Raw genomic sequence first — 17,122 nt, 5'->3', positions numbered from 1 at the left:
ACAATCAATAGAAACAGTTCCTACATGTGTAGAAATGATTGTGTAGGACAGTCTTTTGTACATACTTAAAATAGTTAGGAAATGTTTCGTATGTAGGTTAAGGTAATCTATAGCGATGGATTAATCATGTCTTGCAGTGGTCATGTAGGACCACAGGCCAGCTGGATTATAAAAATTGGACAGAACCGTGTCTTAGGGAGTCTCACCCAATCCCACTAAGATGGCCCTGCAAGGACCCTTACTATAGAGACTCCCTTCACCATCCAGACAGCAACCAAGTGTCCTGTTTGACAAATTGTATTGTCCATGCAAGGGTTACCCTAAGCCATTATCCCAATAATGTTAGCTTTTTCAACGTATGCTGTTTGTAAGCATCTGTGCAACAAATGACACCAAAAGCAAGTCAAATGTCATGAATTTTTTTGCTACCAGTGGAAGCTTTTGCAATGAATGGTGGGGCTGTATGTATCGTACATTGCCATATACCAATTTTGGAACCGTGTTCAAGCAAGTACTTCCAACAGAACTGCAGATACCACCTGCTGAATATGGGAGGGAGGGAGCTGATTGACAATTGGGAAGATGTGAGATGATATTTGATGAACAGATTATTAGCTCAGTGTTAGTCACGTCAACTGCAGACGGTAACAATGATAGCAGTGTTGATAAAGCCATGAATGACAAAACTGGCCAGCATTCTTCTGCGTTCCACCATCTTCCCGGTCAAGCAGTTCCACTGGATGTTGCAGAAGCAGCCATCCATAACGATCTGTTTTCACAGGACTAGTGACTGGCTACTATCACGGATTATAACAGTTAGGCTATATTTGCATTGCACTGCATGCAGATTATGTATTGTTCAAGGGCAGTGCATGATTGTTTATCTGTTAAGTAGTTCACTGTGTGCCTCAGAGGCAGACACACAAAGTTATAAAGCAGACGTACATTACTTTCCTTCCTTTCTTTTCCACTTCATATGCAAGATCTAATTGCTATTAATGCAATACAGGATGTGAAACACAGCATCTGTTTATGTTTACATTCATTTACGCAGTGGTAGGTATTCAATTAAAGTGTTTCTACAGCACTGTGGTTTTGGTCAAATACTGTCACATGTTATGGTGGGCTTGCAATGCTCCTGCATTTCACCAGCCTTTTGTCTTTCTGTAAACTGGCCTACTGTACATGTCAGTGAAATAATAAGCATGGACTGCTGTTTCTTCCTACCCTTTCCCCTTCTCTTTTAAAGAATGATTTTTAAAAAAAATATGCAAATTTAAGATTTTGAAAACCAAAGTCTATAATCAAAACATTGTACAGATTTTCATAACTTGCATGGAAGTTTTAGACTTGAATTTCCACGTTATAATTGAGATTTTGTGTATTTGCTAATGAACATACTGCATACTAGAGACGTGAAGTCTCAGGTGATAAAATATGCTTGTGGTTGTGATACAATGCTACCATGCTAAGAACAGGGTCTTTTATCCATGGTTTTCAGTACAGATGACTGGACATTAACAGACCAGGTTTTGTAAGCCAGTATATTTTCCTTCAGACTGCTTGGGAGGAAATGAGTATCCACCAAGAAACAGATAGCAATTCAAACTCCCCAGCACAGTAGAACCTTTGTGAAGTGGTCAGAATCTATCCGTGCAGACTGGGTAGCCTAAGCAGTACTTCCTCTGCCCTCCCCGGTCCCTCTTCTGCACAAAAAAAGCCATGCAACAGTACAAATTATTATTAGATGCGTTTTCCATTATTATTCAGGCCTAGAATATGAAAAAAGTAATTTTACGTAAAATCACATTGGGTCTTAAATTTCTGCCTATTCAAAACAGGCGGTGATGAAAGAAGTGCTGTGGAAATCAGTGAGTCTGATCAGAAATTGGTCATGAGAATGAGAGTCGTGGTGCCGTTACTGACTTCCAGCAGTTGTGATCTGCTTAGTGACATCTAGCTTTCATGAAGCAGCCTCACCTCTGACTTTGTCTGCGGAGGAAGGCAAGATACCAAAGATGGAATAGCTTTTTGCAGATTTTTGTGTAATTTCTCCTTGGATTTACAAATGTTGTCAGTTAATTTAAGATTTGGAACTGTAAGAATTTGGTATACTGGGATGAAGCCCAGTGTGGTGCAAGAAGGTGCAGTATATTCTGGACCTCTTTCAAGGGTCCCAGTCTGCCTACTGTGTTATATTGTGTAGTGCTTCTACTGCACAACTGGCTATTTCAAAAGAAAGCCTCATGCCTGGCTTTATAAACCCCTTTTACACTTTCCTACTGCTGCTGGTGTTCTGGAAACATTTGAGTTCTTTATTAATATTATAACTTATCTCTAACTGTTGTGGGCTTCTCTGTAGCTCCACCTTTTTCTTGATTCTAGGGAAAACCAGTGTAGTCACTATGTACTACCTCCACTAGGAAGCCAGGGTACCTGTTCTTTTTAACATATGTGAAGTGAGGAATAAGGAGTCAACTCTATTCCACTGCCATCATCCACATTTGTATCACAGTAGCTGACTGTGACATTTCAATAGCAATGATTCCTGCTTGGCATTCAGCTTCTTAAACGTCACTCTTACTGCAGCAACATGTGCTGCACCTCCAGGGAAGGCTATTTTAGCAGAGAATGAGAAAAAGATGAATAACTGCACATGAGATTTTCCAAAAATTATTCAGTTTGACAAAAATTATCCCATGTGCCCTGGAAAAAAAGAAGTTAAAAACACACAGTGCCTCGAACTGACTGCTGCAACTATTGTTTGTGCTATGTATCCCCATTACAGCAGCTGCTTTCTCAGAACTTTATCATCCATCCATGAGAAATGAAAGCATTTTGCTGTCCTAACCTTGGACATACAGAAATTATTTAACACTTTGATCTGCATAAGGAGTATAGGTTGTATCTCCCCTGCACTTGCTGGGGAGAGTTAGTGGGCATCCTGTGTTCCAGCACAATTTCTTTTCTTGGCAGTAACAGATAAAAAGCTGGAAAGACATGTAATGACTGTGGTCTTAGATTTTAACGGCTTTTCACTTGCTCATAAGGATACCTCCCTGTCATAGGGCATTCGATTACTTATAGAAGAACAGCAGTGACTGTTCAAGGCATTCCTATTCAGGATTGGTATTGATGTGAGCATCTTATAAAAATGTTTAGTGATCCTTCCTTTTAGATTTACAAAGAACTGAAGTGTATATATTTCCATGTCTGATTGATAAGCTGAAAAAAGATATCAGGCTGGAAGGACTCCAAGAATATCCTTGATTCACCACTAGGGATTTGGAATTGTTAGAATTCATCATTTGTAAAGTACTTGGTGTTGGCTTGTTTCTGAGAAACAACCTGAATTCAGGGGACTGTTGTACGATAGTTCAGATGTGGGCTCCTTCACATGGTGCAGTCCAGCAGGCAGTGTAGGCAGAAAATATTCTGAAGGACTAGGGCTGAAATGGTCGTTCTTGTGGTGGAAAATGATGTTCATCTTACCTGGGCACATCTCTTTGTATGACGCTTTTTCACAGCACTGGAAATTACAAGCCGTGCTGTGCGCCTGGCACAGCACGAGCACACAGTGAAGTGAAGTCACTCTTCTCAAAGGTCTTCTGAAACCATCTCAGCCTGGGTAAGGGCATTCAGGCTGATTGGGAGTTTGCGTACCTGCTTCAAACGGGAGATAGATTATAAGGTTATTAATTAGGTGCCACTGATGGTACCTCTTTTTGAGTCAACTTGATATGAGAACATTTGAATTTCTAAATTGAGAAGTTTTATTTCTGTTAGTGGAGATACCACTTTTCAGATCAAACTGACTTAATCCTGCAGAAGTTTCATTTTTTGAGAGTAAGATGATAGTGTCTAGGTCTCACCCTTTCAGCAACAAAGATGAAAACTCAGCAGTGTTTCGATCCCATGATAATTTTCCCATATACTGTTCCATTACTTCAGGTTTGACCCCTTTCACAGTTGAATGGATTCCACGGTTTTTAGCTGATACAGTTGAAAGCCTTTATAAAATGGTTCCAGCTGTATTGTTTTAATCAGCCATTTAGGATCTGTGTTCACCTGTCTGTCTGACTGCATTTTTATCTGATGGTCCTTAGGGTGAAACTACAAGAATACATGGAATTAGGGTGACACTGGTGGCCTTAGCCCTCACACCAAAAGTTTCAAGAAGATACATGCCTGCTACATGGACACTTTCTTTAAACACCTCTCATGCAAATTCACTATTGTCTGAAGTATTTGACCAATATTTAACCAGAATCTAGGCAAGAAGCTAGACTGGTGTCATGAACATCAAGCTCAATACTGCTTGCTTTGGAGAAGCCCAACTTTCCCAATTAAGTCTTTATTTTCTTCAGATTGTTTCTCTGGTTAGTGCTGCATTGTTTGAAAGACATCTTATCTCTTTCTAGTAACAAAGAAAAATAATACTTTTCACTCCCCCTGTTGCATTCAGTACTTCTTCTACTAGGTTATTGTTAGTATTGCTTGTTCATAATTGTAATACATTTTATCCTTTATTATCCTTTTTATCCCAGATGTATTCCTGGAGCTTTTTAGTCTCCGGGAGTTTTGATCTATTATAATACTTACCATTGGAGAAAAGAACACTGCTTCATGTAATTTTTGTTCTCTTGAAGCAATAATTGCAATATAAGAAGTTCCTGCTCACCTGGCCTCCAACCCTGCAGAATGGAGGATGATTTGTTTTCCTGCAAATTCTTCGCCTTTGCTGGAAATAAGAGAACTAATAGTTCTTTATGGGATATGGTATTTATTCCACCAGCTGGATTTGTATTCCACCCATTAATAGCCTCTTTCTTGGTGCAGCATTTTCAGCTGTTGAAGTTTCACCACTCTTGCTCTGAAGGTAGAAACAGTAAAAGTTTAGGTCTGAAGAGAGGTGATTTTACTGGTGAGATGCTGATAGTAGCTAGTGATTTCCTTCTGAATAGAAGAATGAATCCTTTTTTTAAATACGTATTTGCTATGTTTTGACCTCATATTAGGATGGCAGAGGCCTGGTGGAAGCTGCATTCCCACATCCTTTCCACAAATCATCATCTTCTGCAACTCTGGCTGTTGCATTGAGGTACATTCGGTTTTGTATTGGATACAAACAGGACTAGATCTTTCAGTCTTAAAGGGGTGAGAAGTCCTTTCTGCAACATTTTTTGGTTTTGGTTGGGGTTTTTCTTGCCCATGATAACTAATATTTTAGACCTGCAGTTTCCTGCCAGGCATTACTAGGTTAATAATAGTCACTGTAACTGTTCTGCTACCTTCTTTCATCATCCTTAAAAAAAAAAGGACTCTTGCCCAAAATCCAGTAGGGAAAAAAATCCCACTTCAGATACATTTTTGTCACTGAGCTGAAGCTATTATCTGTCTAACAGAACATGAGTTTATGCAGGAGATGGTGTTGCTTTTTATTCTGGACAGTACGTCTTGATGATACCTGTTTAATATCCTGACATCGTGCAAAATACAGATTGGATGCCTCTGGACTTTGACCTCAAGAGCTGCATGGAAATTTGCCAGAACATATAATGGCTGCAGCTAATGTGCATGTATTTGCTTAGTTACTAAAATTAAAAAGCTGGCAATGATAATATTTTCATGGATTTGTATCTTCCCTGCTGGATTAGTACAAAGAGCTTGTTGATTGAGTTCACTAGCAATTAAAGCGTGCAGTTGATCTTTCTTATCTTTCCATACAGGTGAAGTGAGAAGGTCAGCCATGAGTTGCTTTTGACCACTGGCCAAATTCTAGCCAGATCTACCTGTCAGTCAGCTTTTAGCAGAAAGCTCTGGCTTCCTGCCATTTTATCTAGTCCGGCTTGTGTGTCTCTTTTCATTCATTCACTGACAGGAAGAAAAACAAAAAAAAAGGCTGTATCTTATCTTCTAGGGAAGACTTGTACTTTTACCTCTGCTGGAGAGGTAGGACTGGGAGGCTGGTGTTTGGTTTATTCCCACTGACCTCTCTCAGGGTGCTCTGACTCTTGTAGGTCCTCCACCCTTGACTACCACACTGAAAAACAGCTGGAGTTGAGGCCAGAGGCCCCAAAGGAACAAGAAACAGCACTAACTGAGACTGGCCAGACTTTTCTTTTCTATTCTGCCGTCTCGTCTTGCATAAATGAATAGAGGAAAACAAAGAGGGCACTCAGCATTTTGGAGATAGCAAGAAACAGTGGAGAAAATTAAGAATGTCTCAGATGAGAGTAAAGAAAAGGACTCAGAGTCAAATGGAAACTGGCTGTTTGAGTTTGGTGGGGCTAAGCAAGGAGGGAGGAATGGAAACCTTGTGGAGGAAAGCCAGCCAAAGACCTCAGGGGCAGGAGATAATCCTCAAAGATCCCAGGAGGTGAATTACTATTTGGTCATTTCTTTTCTGATGAAGCTGTGTGGCTGAATATCTTTTTACCTAAATGGCAGAGACAAAAAACCATTCATTTTACTTTATATAACAGTCTGCAGTTTCATCTGTATAAAGCATGTTGGTTCCAAACACAGAGCATGGCTTAACTCTTGGCACCCTCAGTTAATTTTGTTATCAAGGAAGTTGTTTTGAAGAAGCATTCTTAAATCAGGTTTTTCCCTCTTGTCTGCCCTTTGTGTGTATGTGTGTATTGGTGAGAGATTTGGAAAGAAAGAAGGAAAAAAAAAAAAAGAAAAACAAGCATCAGCATCAGTCAGACTATGTTACAGACTTTGCTACAGAGATGAGAATTAATTTGCAGTTATTCTCCTTTGCTGTATGCTGATGCTGATTTGGGAGGTTTTGTTTGTTCTGCCTTTTTAATATCTAATCTTCCTTTCCAGTTGTGGCTTGCTCCACGGTTTCTGCATTTGCTCTACATTATCCAGGACCCAGAGGTTCAGATAATCATCCATTTCTATCTCAACCTTTTTGCTCACCGCTATTTGTATCCAGACTTGTTGCATGTATGCATGGAAGATATTATCTGTTCATAAAGCAAGAGATGAGGCAGAATTCTATTAAAGTCACCAGTGCTTCTGTGATGAGTAAGAACAACAGCAGCAAAGGCCAGCAGAAATAGAAAAATAATTTTAGCAAAAATGTATAAATTTCCATCTCCTTACAGTTGTTTTTCAGTGTGAATTATTATTATTTTTTTTAATCTCAGGCACCAGAAATTCTGAGTCTAGAAAAGTTACCCAGCTTTGCTGGATTCCTGGTTTCCTTGACAACCATTCATATAAATAGTAAGGACCAGTTATGGGGGGGAATATCAGTATAATCAAAACCTGTGAATCACCTGGGAAAAAATTAAATTCAAGGTTGAAGTTACAAGTTATCCAGCAAACATTAACAGAAGAGTCTGTTTTCTTTTAAATAAGGCTCTTCTGTTAATGTCTGCTGGATCCCTGACAAGGATGGAGCAAAGGCAGTAATTTTCCAAAGGTGATGTGCAAGGAGATTCCTTTTGGCATTCCTCCTGAGGAAACTGTTACGGGTGACAGTCACCTTCTTCCTCCCAGGCTCTTTGGTCACTTAGAATTGGTCTCTCGCGCGCGCTTTTGATTCTTTTTTTTATTATTATTTGTAAAAAAAGAAATACAGCGTGCTAAAGCCAGGCATGAATGTTTGTTACCCATATTTAATTTTAACCTGCTATTCTCCTCCTTTCTCAATGATTCAGTTAACCCAATCTCAGCAACAAGATGTTGATATTGCTCTCTGGGAAGCAGGAGAGTGAGAAAGGGGATCAGCCAGATGTCCCTGCAAAGAGTTTAGATATTGTGAGGTATAGTCAATGTGAAATGGGAAAGATTATCCTGAAAGTAACCCTGATCTGTGCTAGTGCTGCTGGAATTGTGACTCAGGTTTCATGAATGTGAGAAGAGATATGGCAAAAATTCACAGCAGGATGAAGTTGTCCCAGTGTGAAATGAAAAACAGTGATGAGAAAAACTGTGCATCAAGAAAAGTTCCTGTCCTGTGCCAGCAATACGATATAGTTTGTTTTTCCCCTCATTTTATGCTTTGTGTTGCAAAAAAAATTAGTAATATGATGGTTGTTAAAACGGTGACAGTATTTTCTTCCAGTTTAGAAATGACATGAAAATCCCAATTCTGTTAGCTTTGTCCTAAATAAAGGTCACATGATTAAAAAAAAAACAACTTGCTACTTCTAATGTTCATAGAATCAGCAAAGCACTAAACAAGTAATAAAAATGCTGTGAAAACAAGTTATCAAGTGTGTCTAAGAAGTTATTTATCCAATCTGAGGAAATAACGATTTTTATTGTTACCTGATTCACACAACAGAATTTCCAGGGCTGTTTCCCATGCCTGGGCCATTTGTAAGGGCTGTCTGAAGACAGCAGCTACCAAAGAATTTGGTCTTCCTTCACAGAGATCCCTCCAGCTGTAAGTTCTTGCACCATGTAGATTGCACTGCTTTTCAGATCAGTGCCAGCTACAATTCAGAACAATTCAGATACAACTTGTGCAGACGTACAACACTCTTTATGATTGTGCCGTGGCCTGGAAGTTTTGTTTTGTTTTGCTTGCTTTGTTTTTTTTAAGATCCTGAAGTTAGTTTATCACCTGACTGATACAATCTTCAGGAAGGTGGTGCCTATGTTGAAGTTGGTGAGAGCAAGTAGATGCTGAATACTTTTGGAAATCCAGGTTTCCATCAAGTCATTCATTACAGAGCCTAATTCACATCTCTCTTTATTTCAATCAGTATATTCTAGATGCCAGATCTTTTTTACAGCAAAACCTGGCGTGAAAGCTCTAGGAAGGCAGAATTACCTGCAGACTGCCCTTTCAAATTCCCCCAGAATTTTCTGTTTTCTGACTCCTCCTATTTGCTGCTGACTGTTTCCCCACCACAGTGAATCTGCAGCCATTAAGTTTGGGTAGTGGTGGGATTTGGGTCTATTTGATCCCATTTATTAGCCCACCTCTGAGAGGGGTGTGTGCAAGTGGCACCTTCTGCTTCCAGGTTTGCTGTTTCTCAGCCTGGTGCATCAACCCAGCCAGTCTGACCTTCAGGCTCTTGCAAGGTACTGGCTGTAGTGGTGCTTTTGTGAAGTCAGCTGAGCAGAAAGGATGTCTTTTACTTGGAGTGGGGATGGGGATATTATGTCATAGCTGAGGATTATTTTGATTGATTTTTTTTCCAAGCATATCTAGGAAGATGCAGTGAATGTAGTGAGAAAATCAATACAGTATTGGAGGTTGCATTTTTCCAGTGTAAAATGTTTAAGGACATGCTGCCAGGGAAAACACTTCATCAGCCAAACTTCCCTCATCTCATCATACTGAACAGGAAGCACTTTTTGTATCTCAAGGGGTGCTACAGTGCTATATATTCTGTGGGACAGTGAGGAATTCTGTTAAGAAAATGGGAAAAAATACTATTTAACAGATGAGGGTCTGACAGGAACTTCATGAAGTTCAACAACTTCAAAGTCTTGCACCTGGGAACTACCCCATGCACCAGTATATGCTGGGGGCCACCCAGCTGGAAAGCAGCTTGGCAGAAAAGGACCTGAGGGTCCTGGTGGACACCAGGCTGAACGTGAGCCAACAGTGTGTCATTGCAACAAAGAAGGCTAATGGTAACCTTGGCTGCATTCAACAAAGTATTGCCAGCATGTCGAGGGAGGTGATCCTTTCCCTCTACTCAGCACTGGTAGACTATACCTGGAGTGCTGGGTCCAGTTCTGGGCTCCTCAATACAAGAGAGACATGGACTCACTGGAGAGAGTCCAGCCAAGTGCCACAAAGATGAAGGGACTGGAGCATCTCACGTATGAGGAAAGGCTGAGAGTGCTGGGACTGTTTAGCCTGGAGAAGAGAAGGCTCGGGGGGGATCTCATCAGTGTATAGAAATACCTGAAGGGAGGCTGCAAAGGAGATGGAGCCAGGCTCTTTTTAGAGGTACCCAGTGATAGGACAAGGGGCAGTGAGCACAAACTGAAACACAGGAGGGTCCCTCTGAACATCACTTTTTACTGTGAGGGTGACTGAGCACTGGCACAGGTTGCCCAGGGAGATTGTGGAGTCTCTGTCCTTGGAGATATTCAAAAATCATCTGGACATGGTCCTGGGCAACTGGCTCTAGGTGGCCCTGCTTCAGCAGGGGGGATTGGACCAGGTGACCTCCAGAAGTCCCTTCCAACCTCAATCATTCTGTGATTCTGTGATGCTGTATAGACTGCAACCTATGCATCAGGAAAAGTCAGGATAGATTTTCTTCTGGTAGGGAGATAGTCAGATCTGGTTAACGGGGGAAAGGCTGCATTTGGAAGGGAAATACAGTCTCAGGTTTATGTAGCTTTGTTTAATGGTACTATTATATACCCCCTCCCAATCCAAGAAGCACATAGCAAGCCAGATTGTTAGGTTTTTCTGTCAACCTCCGGTACTTGAGGGAAGATGGTAAGTAATGAGAGAAACATGTACAGTTTTACAGAATCTTAGTTTGGCTTTCCTCTGCTTCTATGCTTGCTACTGTTTTTATACTCCAGCCTGTGTATATATAAACCAGCACTAAGGTAAGGCAGCAAATACATTATTTCTTTTCTTGTGCTTCACCTTACTGCTTTGTTTATCATAATTTTAGTAATGTAGCAAAGAGAAAGGTGAGTGCAGCAAAATCATATTTGCAAACAAAGTGTCTTAGCCTGTAAGACTGATGACCTTTAAGAGCACAAGGTTTAAATAGAAATGCAATAATAATAATTGAATTTAATTAATTGGGCTTTTAGCAAATAACGAAACTGTATCTCATCCTGGCACGTAACTTCAAAGTGCATTTTTCTGCTCGCTCAACTAGAGCACCTGCCTTGTTCTTTTCCACACTTATGCTCATGACTGGCACCCATCCCTGCACCCTACTTCCCACGTTCGTCCTTCTAAGAGCTGTTTTCTTGGTCTTTATCCCAATGAGGATCAGGTGGCAGCTGTTAATAAATGCAGAGTAAGACACATGAGAAAAAAGGATCCTAACTTTATGTGTACAGTGTTGGGTTCTGAATTAGCCACAACTACTCAGGGAAATGGGTTTGCTCTTCTGGTCGTTCTGTGAAAACGAATGTGACCCAAATTAAATTGGTAGATAGCCAGGTCCAAACAAACAGGAGTTGTAAATAAGCTGTGGCACTCTCTGCTGCGGGATGTTGTGGTTGCTAAAAACTTACAGGACTTCAAAAATCAACCAAATTCACAGATGAAAAGTCCATCAAAAGCTGTTAATGAAAAAAATACCACCTCTAGCTCTGAAATTTGGTGCAAATTGCCAGAGGATGGCATGTATATGTATATACAGGGGTGGTATTGCTGTAGAATTTCCCTGTTTCTCTATTCTTCAGTAGGCATCTCCCACCATCCACTATCAGAGGCCGGCTACTGAGCTCGATGGACTTTTGATCTGACACAATACAGGCACCCATAAGTTGTTTGTCCTTTCCTGTTGGTCACCATTCCCGCTGTCATTCTGTTCATGTTGGTAGCGTTTTCCAAATTTGCTGTCTGCTAAATCTACAAGACCAAGTCTCCATCTGTTTCAAAGAGGCTCAAGACACCTGCCCATGTACAGATTTCACTTACAGCTACAGAGCAATCAGTATTCACCTGGGAAGCCTGGGCAAATTTCCCCATCACCTGGTCGTGGGGGAAAAATAGCATACTTAGGAAAAAAAAAAAATCACTACAATTCCCTAAAGAAGTACAGTATAAGAGTCAAAGTCTGGCTGAATATATTTGTGATGACTTGGTAGAAGAGTAGTGCTCTTTGATCTCAATGTATGGGCAACCAGACACAAGTGTTTTTAAGAATAAAAATACCTAAATACTTGGGAATGTAGTTACTAAACAATTCTTTCACAAACAGAGAAGGAGCTGCTGTTTTCCCCTCTCTCCATCATAGAAACAGGGAAGCTTGATTTTAAGCTGTATGTCTATATTAGGCTTCTCCCCTTAAAAAGGGCACTGCTGCTAACTCTAGTGAACATCTGTACAGTGGTAGCAACTGTGAGAAAGCTGAGTTAGGCCGTGTACAGCCACTGTGTTTTAGCCAGGTTTTCCCAGAGACAGTCAGAGCATAATTTTGCTGGTAGAGTATCACTGGACAGGGAGACTGTTGCTCCCGCTTCTCTGGCATTTACCAGAGTGATCAGTTGTGTACAGCATGCAGACTCATGGGCATGTAATTTCTATATTCATAGCCAGAAGCACCAAATAATTTAGATAATTTAGTGTATTTTCAGTCTTCAATTATGGAAAGAATAAAGATGGTTCTGATGAAAGATACTTAGTGAGAAGATATTATTTCACTTAGCTTACTTAAAAGAATCACTGTCAGCACCAGTAAAATGCCTTTCTTTACTCTCCTCTCATGAATAAAAATCCAGCTCTTGAGAGCTAGAGATCCAAGGTGTGCTATTTCTCCTGAACTGAGAATTATACAAATGGCAAAGTATGTCACACTATTTGTTTCACTTTCCTCTTTTACTAACTCTATTTTTTTCTGTTCCTGACGTATCTTCTAGGAATATTTGCTCTCTGAAGGCAACTCTGATCTAGCTTGTAAAGCAAATTATTCACAAACATTCCATATATGGGCCATTTTAACTATGCTAGAGAAAAAAAAGTATTAAGACTTACAGAAAATATTTAGAAAATATTTAGATAAATGAAATGGCTAAATGTTATCAGTTATATCAAAGTGGACAGCTTGGAGGTTGCAGAATTTTGCAAGAGTTTGTGCTTAGGCCATCTTAATTATCTCAAACTGGCAGTTCTTAACTAGTAAGCACCTATTCAACCATAGTGTTCTTCTATTTCTTTTAGTAAGACTATATGTAATACCCAGAGAGGGTGAGCCTTCACAGTGCTGTTGTGTAGTGTAAGGAGTTTTCCTTGGCATGAATTTGGAATGGTTACATTATTCATGAATAGCAAAGCAGTGAAGAAATTATGCTGGGGACTAATTAGGACCCCTGTTTATGTCTTAGTCAACTCTGCAGCAGAGAAGAGAAAATTGCAGATACATTGAACCGATTGACAGTTCAAGCTTCAACATATGCTCAAATAAAACACGTGCTAACCAGCTGTGATGGACCATTTGGAATAGGGACTGCTCCTTTCATTTTCAAAAGCGATCCTTTCAGACATCAGGCTTCAGGATGGCAAGCTTTTGGCTTCTGTGTGCCAGATCAGAAGGAACAGCCAGGCAAGGATCTCTTCCCCGCAGTGATACATTGCAGTGGTGTTAGATATTGAGAATCTTGAGAGTAAAGAAACTAATGGCTCCTTGCAGGTGACTTACTTTTCCAGCTGCCTTTTACTTTCCCTGCTTGTTTCAGGCTATCCCTGCGACATCTGAACCCCTGCCTTACTAGGCTTATTTGCTTAAGCATATTAAGAGTTATTCTGGAGTAGTATTGCATTTGGACTAATTAAATGAAGGACATGCCATCCAAAATTAATAACATAGGGATGGGTAATAATAAAAGCAAGCTCAAGTCTGTAAAATTACTTTAACTCTTTTACTATGTCAGTATGACAAGAGAGCTGATCTCCATGGCTGGTCTAGCACAAGGACATCAAGTGGCAGATTCAGAATGATGTGCAGAGTTTGGGGAAGCAGGGTAAATACTGCTTTGCTGACACCTTGATGTGACGGTCCATTCCTAGGGCCATCATCTGGGAGAGCTAGGACCACAAGTAACTAGAGTTTTGAGGGTGTGGATTTGAAATTATTTCTGTTACACACATAGAAGAAATTTCTGGGGAGCATTGAGGTTCATTTTTATATAACTAGAGACTTAATATTGGCATATATCTCGGAGACAGAAACTAGATTTCTCTTCTAAGCACCATACAAATTAAAGAGAGAGCAAGCAAGAAAAAATGAAATTAGAATGATGGCTCTTTAGACCCATAAATAAAACCACGCTATGTATTACTTAACTCTCTAATTTTTTTCATAGTGGCTTATACCAGAGTCCTAGCATTCCTTGCATGTGCTACTTCTGGCATTCTACAGTGCAAATCCTATAGAGAGCACAAGTAAATAATACATAGATGTGTGTAGGCGACCATGCCAGCCAGATTGTATATGCAGGTGATTACATATGAATTATATGCACAGACAAGGGAACACACAAATGGATTGCCAGGATGAGATACCTTTCAAAAAAGTAAACAAAACTTCACACTTCAGTTTGCACTTTCTGTTTTGGGGTTGTTTTATGATAACCTGCTTTCCCTGCCTTCCCCCTTAAAATTTTGCCTTCCTCCTTCTTTGCATTGGTACAGGAACCCTGAGAATACAGAAGAAAGTTGTTTGCCCTTTTAAAGAGAAAAGAGCAGGGCAGCTTGCATCGGCAGAGGCCTTGTTACTTTATATTCAAAAAGAAATGCACTCTAAGCAGCTATTATTAGCCTTTCTTCAACCACTCTTCCAACTTCCAAATAAAGTTTAGGAACCCATTCTATTATGGGAAGGTTTTCTTGAAGGATTTTGGAGGAAATGAGCTCTTCTGTGCAAAAGCTGTTTCACATAATAAACTTTAGAATGCCAGTGAATAGATATGAGACAGTTAAACAACAGAATAAATCTTCTCAGTTTTATGAATGCACTTAGTTTCTGCCTACTTTCTCTGAAGTATAACATGCCAGGACAAATCCTGAAATCTGTCTCACTCAGCTCCCCTATAGACAAAATACTAATTGAAGTTAATGGGAGCATGACTCGGGAAAATTTAAAATCTGGGAACTGTAGTGCATGCCCTTTAAAACATTAAACGAGAGGAGTTTCAGACAGGGCAATAGGAACTTTTCAAAAACTTCTACATCCCACTTTCAGCAGTGACTTCTGATATTTGAGAAATTGAGTCTCACAGAATGAAAAAGAAATGTAGCTCATGGAACATCCTAGTGGAGTAGCACAATGAAATACTGAGTTTAGTCTCCCAGCTTATTTTAGAAGCTGTAGAAATGCTTTATTTAGCCCTTACTGAAGAAATGTAAATGTTTGGGTTTGCATCTTCAATATATAACAAACAAAAAAATGTGGCTAAAAATGTTCTCCCACTTTCTCCACTTTCGAGCATGTCTGTGTGATGTCACTAGTTATAAGTTAAAGATGTAAGGCTTAAGGAAAATTTGAGTTTGTAAGAAACAATCTTTTGCAATTTTCTGGCCCATTGTGCCAAATGACTGGCCTTTTGAAATTCTGACCTCCAAATCTTTAAGAAATGAAAGGAAAAAAAGTTATGTTTGTTACGTCCTCTTCAGAGTCAGAAAATTCTGGGAGTGGCAAACACAAAAGTTTTTGTTCCGTTTGAAAATGAAAGCAATGTACCATACACCTGAAGTTTTGGATTAAAAATACATTTCGATTTTATCAGGATACATGGATGTCTTAGAATGGATTGTACCAGGTTGGAAAGGCTCAACTAATTTAATTATATTGTGTAAAGCGGTTGCCTCAAAGAACTTTTTTTTTCAAGCTTTCAGAAACTTCAGCGTATTTCAGAGCTTCTGAAGTTCATTTAGAAGCAGGATTTTAGATGACTGTTTCCTCCTGGCATTTTATGGTGTTGTATTGCTGGTACTTCAGAGATCTTCCACTATTACAAGAAACTAGTGTCAGGAAGAATTTCTCTCTCTAATGAAGATTATTTTTTCTTCCTCTTTCCCACTTCCCATTTCCTGTCAGTCGGAAGTGTCTTGGATCCCCAACAAACACTACTCTGGGATTTACGGGCTGATGAAGTTGGTTCTGACTAAGACTCTACCTTCCAATCTTGAGCGAGTCATTGTCCTCGACACAGACATAACATTTGCCACTGACATTGCTGAGCTATGGGCCGTCTTTCACAAGTTCAAAGGTATTCTAATGATTTTTTAATGTCTTTATTTGTGGGGGAGGGAGAATGGTAAAGCAAACAGTACAACGGGGTAAAAGGGCTATCTGAGATTTGTTAAATGTTTTCACTCTTTTGATCTTTGGTGTTTGAATATAATTGTTCTATTTGTAAGCTCTTTCCTCAACAATGTTCCGTATAGAATGATTGACAACACTGATTATCTATGTAGTTTGTTTTATTGGTGTAATTATTTGGGACAGGTGAGAGCTTGACAATACAGTAGATGATAAAGAATTATGAGGATGCTGTAGTGACCTACCATTCAAGCACCTGTTGATATTCAATACTTGGAAGAACTTGTTTTATATTACTTTTTATTAATAAAACCTAATTATTACTTTCAGTATAACTTTTCCATGTTACCACAGAAAATGAATGAGGTTAGGATCATACCTGGACCAGGGAGGAGGATGAAGGGGGCAGATTTATACATGTGAATAGAAATGAGTTACTATAAAGTTTTTCCTCCTATTCAAGTATTGTTCAGACCTCTGAACCTTTAGTTTCATGTAAACATATACCTTGACAACCATAATTCACATAAATGTATGCATAGGGAGTAATGCTGTGCTATTGTACTGTCTCACTGCATGCTAATGTCCCATTAATAGTAATAGTTTACTGAATATGGTGTATTAGCATGATGTAGCAGGTGAAAAAAAGGTGTATAAACTGAACTTGGGTGTAGAGCACTGTATGGTCAAAGATAGCAAAATCTGAATTGAGACAATGAGGGGGATCATCTCCTTGCTTATATTTTCTGCCATAGTTTCAATAAAGGTCCCTTGCTTTTTACTGGGGAAGGAAACCAAGCATAAAGACTGCTTGTAAAGACAGGAATATGGAGCAGAGGTAGGACTAAGATTGAAAAAAATACAGACAAAATATAGAAACATGGAGAAGGATAATTACTGGAAGTAAGTGGGTGTAAGTCAGTCTCCATAGAGCTAGGCAAGGTTGTTCAGCTGATTAGAGCTGTGAAAAGCTCTAACTTACACATGGAGACAGAATTCCTGTGCTACTGCCAGCCTTCATAACATAGAATCATAGAACCATAGAATCATAGAATAGTTTGGGTTGGAAGGGACCTCTAAAGGTCATCTAGTCCAACACCCTGCCATGGGCAGGGTCATCTTCAACTAGATCAGGTTGCTCAGAGCCCCGTCCAATCTGACCCTGGAACGTTTCC

General features: G+C 39.7%; 1 protein-coding gene across 1 annotated transcript in view; it reads left to right on the top strand.

The window, feature by feature from the left end:
• LARGE (like-glycosyltransferase) overlaps positions 1-17,122 on the top strand; it is a 301,741-nt gene that overhangs the window by 172,873 nt on the left and 111,746 nt on the right. Inside the window, exon 6 of the mRNA XM_009332983.1 lies at positions 15,723-15,894. Within this exon, the coding sequence (XP_009331258.1) occupies positions 15,723-15,894 (172 nt within the window). The remainder of the gene's footprint in view (positions 1-15,722; positions 15,895-17,122) is intronic.

This window comes from Pygoscelis adeliae, unplaced genomic scaffold (assembly GCF_000699105.1).
Source record: "Pygoscelis adeliae isolate BGI_AS28 unplaced genomic scaffold, ASM69910v1 Scaffold38, whole genome shotgun sequence".
Classification (NCBI taxonomy): domain Eukaryota; kingdom Metazoa; phylum Chordata; class Aves; order Sphenisciformes; family Spheniscidae; genus Pygoscelis; species Pygoscelis adeliae.
This window is presented reverse-complemented; position numbering and strand designations above follow the sequence as displayed.